We start from the raw sequence: 15,232 nt of genomic DNA on the forward strand, positions 1-15,232 counted from the left end.
ATGTAAATGCAACCACCACAACTCATCTCACTATGACTCAGGCATGTCAGAATCACCAGCTTACAATCCAGAGGCAGAACCAGAGGCAATGTCTCTTACAATGAAGAGAAAAGTCCAAGAGGAGTCGGTATGTAGCCCAGGGCATCCAGGTGCTTGCTTGTGGGGAGAAAGGGTCAAAACTGAAGGGCCTCTTCGTACAGAATCCAAGTTCCCAATTCAAAGCAGTTCCTTTAAATACCTAATTCCTTTTTGACTCCCTCCTCGACACTAAAACACAGATGGTACAAAGTCTTTATATACAAAAGAGAAAATTTTTGAATCTGTGTTTTACATCAATGCTAATAACAACCAATTTAGCAGAACTATGAAATTCGAATTTCAAAAGGAGCCAACTGGTTTCCTAAGAAACAATTCTAATGCACTTTAAATTAGAAATCAGATGTCAACACTATTTTAAAAGGCCTTTAAAGGAAAAAAAATGAGGCCATTATGTCCATATCAAAGTTTTATTATCTATATAAGTTGACCTATTTTCAAATAACTGACATAATTTAATATTTAAATTAGCATTTTATGCAATAAAAGGCAAAAACAAAGTGCCTAATGAACTATACACTTTGATTCATACAGTAAATGTGCATTTTACCACAATTAAAAATAAACAAAAGAAGGGTACCTTCTGATAATATATCAATAAGGACACCACAATATTGTGCAAAGCACAGATAGATAAATAAGCCTGTTTTCTTCTCAGACTTGAACCGCAGATGGATGAAGCAGACTGGTCATACACACCAAAGCTGAGGTGATGCTTGAGTTGTACTTCAAGATTACACTGACTAAGCCCTTTGGCATCTACAGAAGCAGGGGTGTTCTCTCTCCAGCTGGCTGTTCCTTCTGGAAGAGTTCTTTGATCTGGGTTAGTCGGCCATACAGCCTCTCTCTCAATGGAGGGATGTGGTAGCTAGGGTCCAGAATGTTCGTTACCCTGCGCTCCCTCTCTCGCTTCCATAACTTGTATGGGTGAGGAGGAAAAAACGGTCGCCCTCTTTCTCTTCGAATCTGTAATGTAATTCCACTTACAGCAAGCATCCCCCATACTGCCAGGATAATAAAGTCTAAAAAAAAAAAACAAAACAGCAGAAAAGCAGTTTGAACTCTTGTAATTTAAAACCTAACATAGCTCGAATACAGCCTTCCAGAGTTTAAATCTGTCATTCTTTCTTGGCAATATTAGACTTTCTGGTGAGTTCTTCACTTACAAACCAAGAAACTTGAATAAGGAAGCTACAGTCTTAAATTTTAAAATAGGAATTTTCTATGATAGCCCTTTGAAAATCCAGAGAGGCTGTAAAGGAATCAGTTGTTTGGATCCTTGGAATCCCAAAATTCTATGAGCAGTGCCTGTAGGAGTAGTTGTTTGTTGTGTTTTTTTGGGAGGTGGGGTGGGGAGAAAGCAGTCCTCTAGATATACCTCACAAACACATATTGGAACATTAAATGCCACCTTGCTCTCTTCCCATTCCACTCAATATGGGGTGCCACGCCCTGTCACTCAGAGTGGATACAGAAATGCATGAAAAGATTCAACAAACTGCAACTGAGCTTCTATTAAAGGCTTGACAAAATACTTGTGTTGTATGTAAAACTTCCAAAATACATGGATTTCAAGGTCTCTACCATCAACCTCATCCAACAAGGGCAGGCTCAGGATGGTAGAGGGAAAGATTTGTCCTTAAATATTCACAGCAATCATGACTGTGCTTATATATCCTCAATTCCAAGGAATGCTTTTCCATCTGCCATATTTTAACATTTCTGAAACCAATACATCCTACACTTGTGAACATTCCGTCACTTTTTTTTTCTTCAAAAGTTAACGGTGGGGGGCAGAGGGGGGGGCAGCCCAGGTGGCTCAGGGGTTTAGCGCCGCCTTCAGCCCAGGGTGTGATCCTGGAGTCCCAGGATTGAGTCCTGCATCAGGCTCCTTGCATAGAGCCTGCTTCTCCCTCTGTCTGTCTGTCTCTCTCTCTCTCTACCTCCTGTGTATTCTCATGAATAAATAAATAAAATATTTAAAGAAAAAAAAAAGTTAATGGAGAACCTTTAATGGGTAGAATCTTAAAATTACAGAATAACACTGATCGAAAATCACTTTTTCACTTTCAAGTAGCAAATTATATGCTTCTTTAAAGGAGGGAAACAAGGCAATAACTTTAAAAAATCAGGCTGTCATTCTCATCCTTCATCCCGCCCCAACCAAGCAGCTTTGTTCCCAGGATTTTTCTCGCCACTGGGAATTGACCAGGTAACCTAAGTAAATCTGGTTGAGAAATTTCTTTTTTTTTTTTTTAATTTTTATTTATTTATGATAGTCACACAGGGAGAGAGAAAGAGAGGCAGAGACATAGGCAGAGGGAGAAGCAGGCTCCATGCACCGGGAGCCTGACGTGGGATTCGATCCCGGGTCTCCAGGATCGCGCCCTGGGCCAAAGGCAGGCGCCAAACCGCTGCGCCACCCAGGGATCCCCTGGTTGAGAAATTTCTTAACAACAACAAAACAAAACAAAACAAAATTTCTTAACAAAGTTCATTTAGCAGATTTTTAGAAGTATGAACTTGAACCACCTTACAAATTTAAATTCTTTGTTCCTATGATCATAAGCTATCATTAACAGAAGGTTCTAACAGCATCTGTTTAGACTGAGTTTCCTCCTTTTGTCCAATTAACCTTTCAATCTAGTTACCAAGTGCTCTTGTTAGCACAGGTAGTGCTACTTGAGTATCATTCTAGTTCTTGGATTTAGTCTTACCATTGGTTTGAAAAGGCACATTTGTGAAAGCTCCGTGGAAATCCACGTTGAGTGCTCTCTTGAGTACATTCAAAGTGATGTAAGAAAGGCTTGTGTACAAGTAACTGTCAAAGGCCAAGACCACGGAGTAGGAGCCAATGAATCCACAAGTCAGTATGTTTAGCTGTGGAAGAGTACAAGCATTTAGACATTGCCATTGGTAGAACAAGGAATAGTTTCTAACCCTCCTCATTGGCCTCAATCACAGGGAATCACTTCTGCTCCCTCAGTACCCATGAAATGGAACAAGTGTCAGAGCTGAATAAAGGCTACCTAGAAAGTTAAACGAAAACCACCTTCCAGACCCATAGGGAATTCTTAAAACACAGTTTACCCTAGTCATAGGAAATGTCTTCCCTATGAAAGAACTTCAGTAATAAAGTCTAATTAGATGAAGAACACGTCCTCTGGAGAGACCGCTGAAACTAATGACCCATCAGGTTGTGCATTTACAGTGAGCCCAACCTCTGCTCCCACACTTCAAAGCACACTGTTAGTGGTGACTTGCCCCACTTGATGAAAAAAAAAAACACTGTAATTGTAATCACAACTTCTCTTGCTTTCACGGAAACAAGGCTACTTAAAATTAATCATCTCCTAAAGATTATCCCATAGTTCTCCCTGGTAAATAAAACATGCACAATGAGGCAGTAAGTGAAGAACTGAGGACCTGGGACAACAGAATGAATAAATCTCATTCGATGAAACACTTACTATTCTTAGGCAGCCCATGAAAACTACTGGAATGAGAACAGCTATACAAGAGAAGGTCACCCAGAACACACCATCGTCATGAAAAACCTTTAGGTTTCCTGAAAAAGCAAAAAGCAAGCAAGAGTCAGTAACGGTAAGTTTACCAAGGTCAATTTTATTTTCTCAACATCTGAACACAGACATACAGTGAAGGTTTATTATAACAACCAGGGAATAGGCTGGCAATTAGAAATGAATTCTGACTTTTTTCATTTACCTGCCAATAAAATCCCCTTTAAAGGATGTGTCTTAGAAGGGTTAGGGGTGGGAGGTAAAACAAGCAGGTAAATGCTCTGCATTTATTCCCAGGAAAACTTAGAAGACGCTAAAATAGTCCAAGCTCTTCTCTTCACTAGCTGTGATGCTGTGCCTCAGTTTCCTAACCCATAAAATGAGAAGACTGAACTACTTGATGTCAAAGCTCCAAATCATCCTTTCTTGCTCTATGTTTCTATCACTCTGATTTTATACTGCAAAGTAAAAAGTGCAGGTAAATGGCATTCAGAGCTAACTATATGAACTCCTACCCAGTATGAGCAGCAATATCCATTTACTAAACTTTTACCATCAATGCATTTCCTGCCCAGCCACTGCATCCTGGAAGAGGGGATTCCTCATGCATCAGAAAAGACAGGAGCTAATCACTCACCTGCACTTCTACTAAACTCTTCTCCAAAATGTGGCATACCTGCGGGTAACCTGGGACGACTATATTAAAACTCCTATTTATAAATTTAAATAGCAAGAATATAAGCCTGATAATTAATACTAGTACTGGCACCATCATTCAATCCACTTGGAGGTGGCCCTCTATCTTAAGACCCATAAATCCCTAAAATCCCTAAAGAGGGGGGAGTTCCATAGTAAGAAGAGGTGACCTTGGGACCCCACATTCTCAGAAAGTGAACTGCAACATGTTGCAGTGAGGTAAATTTATGGATTAGATTATATTCTGTAGTTTAACTGTATTAACCCTCACAAGATACACATGTAGCTTAAAAAAAAAGAAAAGAAAAGAAAACGGAAAGGAATTCAGGGATTAAAAATAGTTGCTGTGGGGGTGCCTAGGTGGCTCAATCAGTTAAGCATCTACTTTTGGCTCAGGTCATGATCCTGGGGTTTTGGGATCAAGCTCTGAGTCAGGTTCCCTGCTAGGCAGGAAGCCTCTTCTGCCTCTCCCTCCTGCTTGTGCACTCCCTCGCTAGCTCTCTCTCTCAAATAAATAAATAATTTTTTTTTTTTAAAAAAGGTTGTTATGATGCAAGCATGTGAAGACTGACCCTTTCAGAATAAAGCTCTTTGCTAGTAACATCATAAGATGAAAACAGAAGGAATTTAATTAGATCTGAGAGGTGAGCAAATATTTTTCAAATTTTAATGCTTGCACCCACTGGAGACACTGTCCTTCAGGAATGAAACAATTTATAAGTGAACACATCAACTATTAAAAATTCTAACCAGGGATCCCTGGGTGGCTCAGGGGTTTAGCGCCTGCCTTCGGCCCAGGGTGTGATCCTGGAGTCCTGGGATCAAGTCCCACATCAGGCTCCCTGCATGGAGCCTGCTTCTCCCTCTGCCTCCCTCCCTCCCTCCCTCTCTTTCTCTCCCTCCCTCCCTCTCTTTCTCTCTCTCTCATGAATAAATAAATAAAATCTTAAAAAAAAAAATTCTAACCAGTCATCCCTCCATCCTCCAAACATCAACAAAAAAGGGAAGGGAACTAATTAAATAGTTGATTTAGCACTTTTAGAGTAGGGACCTGAATCTGCATTTTCAACAAACGTCCCTGTGAATCTGTCCTTTAGCCAAATCTAAACATTGCTACTTTGCATCAGACTATCTAGATAAAAAACTACCTGCAAGGGGGCCCATAAGAATGAACCTGACTTAGGTTTGGCTAACATCAGAACAAAGGGCCTTGGAATGGTCAGTAAACACACAGCTTGTCAATTCTTTGTGGTCTTGGGAAAACAAATCTTCAGAGAGCCATCTATGCTCTGTAAAAACCTTTAGGTTTCCTTTAGGTTTTGAATGCAAACCACCATCATGCATTCTCAGTGACAGCTTCAAGAGACAGCTCTTCTTACATCTAACGTTTTCATCAACTTTAATCTGATGTTGATATACATTATAGAAGAACTAAATAGGATCACAGGAAGGAAGCAGCCTAAAAGAGTACCTTAGAATATAAATACTGTGGGTTTTTTTTTTGTATTTTTGATAACAGTCAGGAAATGTAAGTTATTTTACAACCACAAAGTGAAGGGGAGCAGAATATGCCACTTCAAAATGTGTCACTTTAGCATGTGGATTATTTTGAGTTGAAGGCAGTCAAGACCTAGCAGAGTCAGGAAAAACTTTTATTGCTTCCTTAACTGCCTAAAAGAATTTACATAGGGAGGCTGGCCCAGAAAGAGAGCAATTACCAGTGATAACTATTTTATCTGAAATACTTAACTGCCTGACAGGGCAAATATCTAATTACCAAATATCTGCTCTTCTTATTTTCTTGTGAATTACCCTCCCCAAGCACCTACCCCATACCTTAGCTCAGGATGACAAAGCAGCTTCGACTGCCTGACTGCCTTTGGGTCTCATATTTTTAAGGGGTTCCTATACATACAAAATTAAATTTGTTTTGCTCTTGTTAATCTGTCTTATGTCAATTTAATTATTAGACCAGCCAAAGAATCTTAGAAGGATAAAAGGAAAATTTTGCCTCCTCTAAAAAAGAAAACTAACTTACAAGTTAACCACATTCTAAAAACTGACAGAGGGGCACCTGGGTGGCTCGTGGTTGAGTGTCTGCCTTTGGCTCAGGTCATGATCCCAGGGTCATGAGCCTGCTTCGCCCTCTGCCTATGTCTCTGCCTACGTCTCTGCCTCTCTCTCCGTCTCTCTCATGAATGAATAAGTAAAATCTTATTTATTTTATTTTTTATTTTTTTTAAAAAACAAAATAAAAACTGATAGAAATTGAATGACTTAAAAAAAATCCCCAGAACCATCCCTGCACTACCACCCTAGATGACAAGTAGGTATGTTAGAACACCCAGGATTTGGCAGACAGTGAGTGAAGGTTGGCGTATAAGACAACCAGGAACAAAGCACCGGGTTCCCAATTCAGTTGCCATCAGAGCAGTGCCAAGTTTATCTGTGGGATATACTGAGCTTCTGCTTAAGATTCACTTTGTACTGGCCCTGCCTAAAGTGCTACATCACCAATACAAATTTCCCAGACTCTACAGGCAAAGCCCCACAAGTCTCCGATGAGGCAGTATTTGTACCTAGAGAGCCCAAATAAGGTCTTTCAACCAAGACTGAACACAGAAAACATGACACCTCTCCTACCCAGTGGAGTGAAGAACGTCACTGAGGAGATGAGAAAGCCCAGCACTAATCCAACACACAGCATGCAGAACGTGAGGATTCCAAATCGCCACCACGCAGCTACCAAGAGGATCCCACCAACGCTTCCCGTGACGGCTGTCAGAATCAGACGGACTGCACAGAAGGAGAAGATGAACCTGATCAGAGGTAGCTTTTCCTCCCACATGCTTTAAACACACAGTACCATTACAAGAGCCAGCCTTAGTGTTTGTGTAGGTCAGTGCCCTGCAACCAGCATGGAGAGGCCTTCCTGTAGGAGGGGCTGGTTAGAGCTAGGGAGCTAGCAGGTCAGCTAAACCTCCCAGGCAAGGGACAGGTGTGGTTTGGCACAACCTATAAATCGGAGCTAAGGAAGAAGGGCAACAAGCATTCTGTTAGATATGACAAGGAAGAATGGATTGCGTTTGTTTTAATGTAAGGAAAATCTTGATATTTTGATTGTTATAAACCTCCTATCTTTAATATACCACATAGCTGGAAAACAGGTTTATAAAAAACACGGCCCTTCATTTCCCTAAGTATCAAGGAATTCACCATGCAAATTAAAAACCCAGAAGGAAAAAAAAAAAAAAACAGAAGGCCTAAAATTAGTCTAGAAAAGATGTCAAGTATAAGTGGCCAATTATTTACACATATAACAGGATATCTATCACACACAATACTGATCAAACTATAGAAAGAAAGGAGGATTATGAGCACCTTTCTTCCCAAACTGTATTATTTTCACTTACCATCATACTTAATAAGTGTCAGTCTTGTAATCAGTATGTAGAAGAAGAATCCCATGAAGATAAAACCTATGAAAAATAATTCTAGTAGCAAACCACCAGAAAAAAAAAATACAAGCTATGGTTAGGTATTCTTTTCACAGTGCAATTTAAATTTCTAACCTAAAAATATATGCTTAAGCTTTCAGAATTTACACATATTAGGACATGCAGAGGAAAGAAATAAATACCTGGAAGAGGAAACAGAAGTCATTGAGGGTAAATATTACTAAATGAATACAATATTTAAGTATTAACTATTAGATATACTTTCTTGCATAGAGGTCAGTTTCAATTGGTAAGTTATCTTTTAATCTCATAGCTCATTTTAACACCTTCATACTTCCCACTAAAAACAAGAACAGAATACTTTTGTCATTGTGTCTCATCTGAAACTATATGCTAAATTTCAATTTGTTACACGAGCAAAAATAAAATAAAAGGCAAAGAAAAATAAACTATTCCAAAGCAGAAAGTGACTTTTATACCTTCCTTTAATTCATCATTTCTTGTTTAGGATAAATAATTAATCACTATCTTCACCCACTAAAATACCTAGTAGTATCTTTGCGACCTTGCCTAGAGCTTAGCAATTAAATTCTTTGTTACAGAATAATTCTACAGTTTGAGGAAGTAAACATTCTTCACAATATTTTCTACTCAATCAAGAAAAAAATATAATAATGGAGGAGCTATATATTTCAATTTTTTTTTTTTAAGGAGGCTCTAGGTCTAGCGTGGAGCCCAGTGCAGGGCTTGAACTCATGACCTTGAGATTAAGACCTGAGCTAAGAACAATGGTCAGATGCTTAACCAACTAAGCCACCAAGGCACCCCACAATTCATAATTTATTAAAGCAAGTTTAAAGAGTTTGAGATCAGGACTATTTTCTTATGTTCTTATACTCCTTATTAATGAACTAAATATGGAATTTTTTTTTAGTAATTGCAAACATTGTTACATAAAAAGCAGCTCAAAAATTCATATCAATTCAGTTAGCATAATTTATGTAGTAGTCCCCACCTCCAGTTTCTTTTTTCATGGCTTAGTTACCCCATGGTCCAGAAGCAGATGATCTCCTGTGGAGATCAAGGTCAACAGTACCTTAACACTATGTCATAATTTCTACCTACATCATTCACTTCCCTTCATCTCATCATATAGGCATTTTATCATCTCACATCAGCATAGGAAGGGTAAGTGCAAGGCAATCAGATATTTTCAGAAAGAAGGACCACACTGATAGAACTTTTATGACAGCATATTGCCATAATTATTCTATTTTATTATGGTTATAAGAGTTACTGTTAATCTCTTACTGTGCCTAATTTATAAATTAAAACTTTATCATAGGCCTGTATGCACAGGAAAAAACATACTATGTAGGGTTCAAGTACTGTCCGCAGTTTCAGGCATCCACTTAGGGACTTGGAAAGTATGCCCCGCGGGTAAGGGGGATCACTGTATTCCACTCCCTGAATGAGTTTCACTGGAAAGACCATGGAGTTCCTGTTTTCAGTCTGAAACTCCCAGGGCTAAGAAGACACTTCAATCTATGTATACCATAGCCATGCAGCTTTATTTATTTGAAACCATGGTCAATTACTATCATCAAAATCCACAAATTCTTACACAGATGTCCTGATTTCCAACCTTAGTTATTTTTAGTCAGCTAGCCGACCTAGCAACTGAAGAAGTTTGCTGCTCAAACCCAATTTTGTGGGGCACCTGGGTGGCTCACTGGTTGAGCATCTGCCTTCAGCTCAGGGTGTGATCCTGGAGTCCCAGGATCAAGTCCTGGGATCGAGTCCTGCATCAGGCTCCTGCAGGGAGCCTGCTTCTCCCTCTGCCTATGTTTCTGCTTCTCTCTCTGTTGTTTCTCAGGAATAAATAAATAAAATCTTAAAATAAATCCAATTTTGTTCCCCTCTTAATAAGAGGGGTTTATATTCCAACTTTAAGAGAAAAAGTTAAAATGTGCAGCAACTAAGTAAATTGTATACTCCATGAAGATAGCTGGAGATACACAGTTGCGTCATCTCCTTAAAAGTCATAAATTCCCCAGCTGAATTTAAGCAAAAAAGAAAACAACCCACAAGGCACATAAATAGCAACTACATCAGTAATACCTGTTTTCCAGAATCTGTGTCCAAAAAAACAAATGAAGAGACCAAGCAGGGCAAAAAGGGTGAAGAACACTTTGGTTGATACTCTTCCTAAAAAGAATGAAAATTTAATGGATAATATATCCAATTTAATGCCTTGTATTTAAAGCTTCATGAATAAAGCAAAGTGAGCTGACAATAATTTATGTAGTTATTTTAATTTATAATATATATAACAAATATATACATTATAAACCTACTTTGGAAATACCCTAGGGGTGGCAAGCCCCTAACAAATTTTATGTGGGCAATGAATATCAATGCTACTGCTATAACAAAAAGGTAACCAGACGATCTATGCTTCCTAATGAGGTATGCAGCACTACTTGTGACATATTCTTAGGGTGTTGTGTGTTAGAACACACATAGTTCTGTTTCTTCACAGACTGTAAGAAAAAAGGAGGGCAATGGGAGTGAAAACTAGGGATTAAAAGAGACTTAAAAGACACATCAGCTAAATATATACAATGTATAGACTTCATCTGAAACTTGATTCAAATTAAAAAAAAAAAAACCTGAAAAACAATTGGGATGATTAGGAAAATGTAAATACTGGCTGTTAATTTGATGCTATTAAGGAATTATCTTCAATATTTTTCACTGAAACTTGTGTTGGTGAAACTGTGGCTATAGATTTTAAAAACAGCACCTATCTTTAAGACACCGACACACACACAAAAACTTTGTGAGGAAAATGATGGCCAGGGATTTGCTATTTTAAAAAAATTCAGTAACAGAGGAGGGCTGGGAGGCAGGAACCCAGGTGGGTTTAGAGCTGAAACAAAATCATGGCCATGAATCAAATCGTTAAGGCTGAAAAATTAGTTTATGAAGGTTCTTTGAAGCTCTTCATCATAAAAGATTTTAACCGAAACTCACATTAAAATAAAAAAACATGTACTACACTGCAAGTCACACATGAGCAAATTATTGCCCATCTTCCTTACATATACTGCTTCTGAAAAAAATGTAGCATTATAACTAACAATAAAGCACAATATACTTCATGATGCTAAAGAATTCCAAATCTCATGGTCCTTACTCGGCACTACCTTAAATATAAATAACATGAACTGAAAGATACAGCTAACAAAAGAGAAAAATATACTCACTAAATTCACCATCATGACTCCTTTGAGATAATCCCTGAACTAAAAAAGAAAACAAAACGCCTATACAATCTCATGTGAAAAATGTTAGAAACCTACCACAGATTAAAACACATAAAACACTTAAGAGTGCTCAGATGGAGATATCAGAAAGACCTATACCCAGATAAGAAACACAGCCAGAAGACCAGAATTTGCAGGGTATGATACATACCCACACAGCAACTTTTCTGAGAACAAAGTGCCCAAAAGAAAGATGAAACAAAAGGTAAGAGGCCACAGTCTGCTTATTTCAGACCTGTGGTTGATTGCTGTTCTATCATTTAATCTTTATACCACAAGCATAGAGATTGCTGGGATAGTTTTTTTCAAGAGAAAATCGAGTAACAGTTTCCAGCAAGTATAATCATCAGAGTTATCATGATCTTCCAACCCAATAAAAACTGACACGCACTGTTAACACAGTCCTCCATGATATTAGACAGCAGAGAGGAACTAAATGGAATCCACCATCACAGTACTGGGAAAGGACAGAAAAAAAAAATGATACAGGTAAAACCAGAGAGCAGAAGGTTTCATAAGAAGTAGACTCTAGAGACAACACAAGAGACAAAATGGGCACTTTTAGGGGGCAAACGAAGGCAACGTGGTGAATGGACTGGGAGGATAGAAGATAGCCCAAGTAGAGTGGTCTTTAATCATCACAGTCTCACTCTAGGCTATGATACACAAGCCAAGGTTTTAATTAAAAGGCAGTGTGGATACCTTCTCCCTACTTGAGCTCAGGAAAGATGTCCTCATACCCATCAAGCTTGAAAATGAAAGCAACAATAGGACCAACATCACTAGCACGGGTCAACTCTAGGCTGGAGGTATAGGATCAGAGCTACCCTTCCCCTCAGGAGTACATGTAGAGCCTGAAACCCAGAGGAGTGGGAGAGCTCTCTGATTAGGAGGGGCTCTGGTGCAGAAGAGCTCAAGGGAAGGGGAATAGAGGAACCCAGAAAAGATTAAGTCTATCAGTGAAAACTATAGAACCTTTATCTGCCTGGGTTTCCTACACTGTATCTCTCCAGGGTCCTGAGCATGGCAGTGGAAGACTGGATGGGATACAGCTCTACCAAAGGAGAAGGAATCCTAGTCCCTGAACACAATGGATAGACTTTATTCTTTAGAGTAAAACTCCTGGAAAGCGCTATTTGGACCTCTAAATACCAGAGTGCCCAGGGCTCTATCCTTAGACCTTTTCTACACCCTCACTCCACAGTAAGGTCATCTAGTCCATGGTCAAACACATGGCTTTCAAGGAAATCTCCAACTCAAACCTTTCCCCTGAATTCCAGCATACTTATAACCAACTGACAATTCAACATGTCCATCTCAATGCTTCCTAAGGTTCTCAAACTAACATGTCCAAACCTGAACTCCTGATAGGTCCTCCCAAAACTGCTTCTCCAACAATCTTTCCCACCTCAGTGAATGGCAGTTCTAGTTCTCTAGTTGCTCTGGCCAAAATGGTAGTCCTGTTTTACAACTTTCTTCAACTGCCTCATCCAACCAGCAGCTATTACTGGCTCTATTTCAAAATACACACAGCCATTCATTGGCTGAATATGAGGACAATTTAACATGAAAATAATGATAGTAATGGATTATAATCCAGAGAATTAAGAATCCATAGGTTTATGTAAATTATTTATTATCTAAATAGGGGAGAGGAGAAATCTCTTCCTTAAAATAGAATGCAAAAAAAAAAAAATAGAATGCCAACTAATAACTTTTAAAAGATGATGAAATTAGAAAATTGCCATTTGGCAATCACCTAGTAATGAAAGTTGCAACCAAGAATAAAAAGCAAATAGCACGTGTTAACATTTGAGAAATCTGAGTGAAGATTATGTGGAAATTCTTAGTATTTCTGTGTCTTATCTGAGAAACTATTTCAGAATAAAACATTAAATCCACACACAGAATGATCTTGCAAAACCTCCTGTGCCACCATCCTATTTAAACCACTGTCCTCTCACCTGAATTACTACAATAGCCTGGTCATCGATCTCCGTCTCTGATCTTGCCCCTGACTTTTCTCATAAAAGCAGCCAGAGTGACCCCATCAAAATATGAGTGAGATCATGGCACTCCTTGCTCAAACCCGCCAATGCCTCTCCCTTTTTCTCTGAATAGACGCTTTCACCCACACAGTGACCTACCAGGCTGCACAACTCTCACCCTCCTCCATGTCCGCCAGCCACTGTTCTCACTGCAGGTTTTCAAACACATCAAGAAGGCTCTGGGCTGAGGGCCTTTGTTCTCCTGCCTGCCAGTACTGCCTGGACAATGTGCATGGCTCCCTGCCTCGCCTTGGGTCTCCACCCAATGGTGAGCTTTTCCGCATGGGCTAGCGTGGCCATCCCTCTCAGAATTCTTCCCTCGTTGGCACTTGTCATCTACCTTTCCTACTTAATGTTTGCTTCTTTGCACACATCAGTTTCTCCTGTGACATACATTCTACAAATTTATTTTGTCTGTCTCAACTCCCCTGCTAAAGCATAAGCTCCGGGAGGGCAGCTATTCTGTTTGTTTTGTTCATTGCTGTATCCCTATGCCTAGAACAGAGAGTGGAACAATGTAGGGACTCAAAAAGCATATGCTGAATGAATGAAGTCTAAACAAAAGCAGTTTTTAATATTCTTAAGTTCTGTATTGGTTGACGTAGATTTGCAAAGCCAAAGAAGAAATTCCAAAGTTCAAATCCATGTACTCACCAAGGGAAGAACAATTATCCTCCTTGGCCTCAAAGCTGCAAGCATATGTGTGAGCAGGAACATAAGCAGCAGATGTATTTAGAAGTGGGTCTCGAACAATGACATTATAAATAACACCTTGTCCTCGGAGGGAGGAGAAGGAAACACTTGTCTTATCATTAGCTGTTAGGGTAACCACCTGATGCCAAAAATAACATGTGATTAGCATTTAGGTTTTTTAAAAAAGCTATTCTATTATAACCCTACCTACACGTGATATTAAATCATAGTATTATAATTCTTGTTTAAAATATACACCAACCCATTTAGCTCTGTCAAACGATTGTCCTACATAGTTTATATGTGCTAATATAAGGAAGTTCTTACACAAAATGCTTCTAAACTTTTTGTACAGCATCAAATGTTAACAATTTAAATAAAACATGATAGGGATCCCTGGGTGGCGCAGCGGTCTGGCGCCTGCCTTTGGCCCAGGGCGCGATCCTGGAGACCCAGGATCGAATCCCACATCGGGCTCCCAGTGTGTGGAGCCTGCTTCCCCCTCTGCCTGTGTCTCTGCCTCTCTCTCTCTCTCTCTCTCTGTGTGTGTGACTATCATAAATAAATAAAAATTTAAAAAAAAGGGAAAACCTTTAAAAAAATAAATAAATAAATAAAACATGATATAAAGTATAAACACTTAGGACAAAATAAAAAATTTGTCATCTGCTAGACAGTAAACAACACGATGGCAAGAACTATATTTATCCTGCTCAATAATCCTTCTTTCTTCAGTACTTAGCACAATGCTTGGCACAGAATACATGTTCAACAAATGTTAGCTATTATTACTAGCTATGGAACTGTCAACAGACAAGCATTTATTAACTTCTCACAGAGAGGACCCATTTATCTTTGTCTAACAGACCGCAATAAGAAAACATTCCACATAGTTATGTTAGGCAGTGGTCCTTCACTTCGAAACTTCCTTTTTAAGGGTTTTTAGATGGATAATATATGTTATGGAAGAAACAAAAGCCCTATTATAGTCGTAATACACTAATATGTTCCTACTTATAAAAGTTAGGACATTTAATGTTGGAGTTTCAGAAATAATTACAAACCTCTCAGAAAACTTCTACTGTTTAAAAATATTGCTTAGCCTTCAAAAATATGGGTTCTGGCAAAGGACTGGTCAAGTTCAACAAAATGTTAACATTACCTCCTACTCCCATTTTTATTACAAAACATTCAACCTTATAGAAATTTGAAAAAATACAATGAATAAACTATATACCACCACCTAGATTTAACAATTCTTAATATTTTATCCTATTTATTAATTCCTCCTTCTTTCCCTCTATTTTTTCCTGCTGAACCATTTTAAAATAAATTAGATACCGTGACATTTCACTTCTAAATACTTGTAGTGTGCACATCCTGAAACAGCG

At 38.8% G+C, this 15,232-nt stretch overlaps 1 protein-coding gene across 2 annotated transcripts in view; it reads right to left on the reverse strand.

Annotated features, from left to right (window-relative positions):
* Positions 1–487: 487 nt before the first annotated feature.
* TM7SF3 (transmembrane 7 superfamily member 3) overlaps positions 488–15,232 on the reverse strand; it is a 36,147-nt gene continuing 21,402 nt past the window's right edge. For both annotated transcript variants that reach the window (XM_055318723.1, XM_055318724.1), the window contains exons 6-12: positions 13,803–13,980; positions 9,893–9,979; positions 7,727–7,807; positions 6,957–7,109; positions 3,567–3,664; positions 2,814–2,976; positions 488–1,118 (exon numbers count right to left, since the gene is read on the reverse strand). In XM_055318723.1, the coding sequence (XP_055174698.1) occupies positions 856–1,118; positions 2,814–2,976; positions 3,567–3,664; positions 6,957–7,109; positions 7,727–7,807; positions 9,893–9,979; positions 13,803–13,980 (1,023 nt within the window). In that variant the 3' untranslated portion in view covers positions 488–855. The remainder of the gene's footprint in view (positions 1,119–2,813; positions 2,977–3,566; positions 3,665–6,956; positions 7,110–7,726; positions 7,808–9,892; positions 9,980–13,802; positions 13,981–15,232) is intronic.

The sequence above is a fragment of the Nyctereutes procyonoides genome, unplaced genomic scaffold, assembly GCF_905146905.1.
Source record: "Nyctereutes procyonoides isolate TBG_1078 unplaced genomic scaffold, NYPRO_anot_genome, whole genome shotgun sequence".
Classification (NCBI taxonomy): Eukaryota; Metazoa; Chordata; class Mammalia; order Carnivora; family Canidae; genus Nyctereutes; species Nyctereutes procyonoides.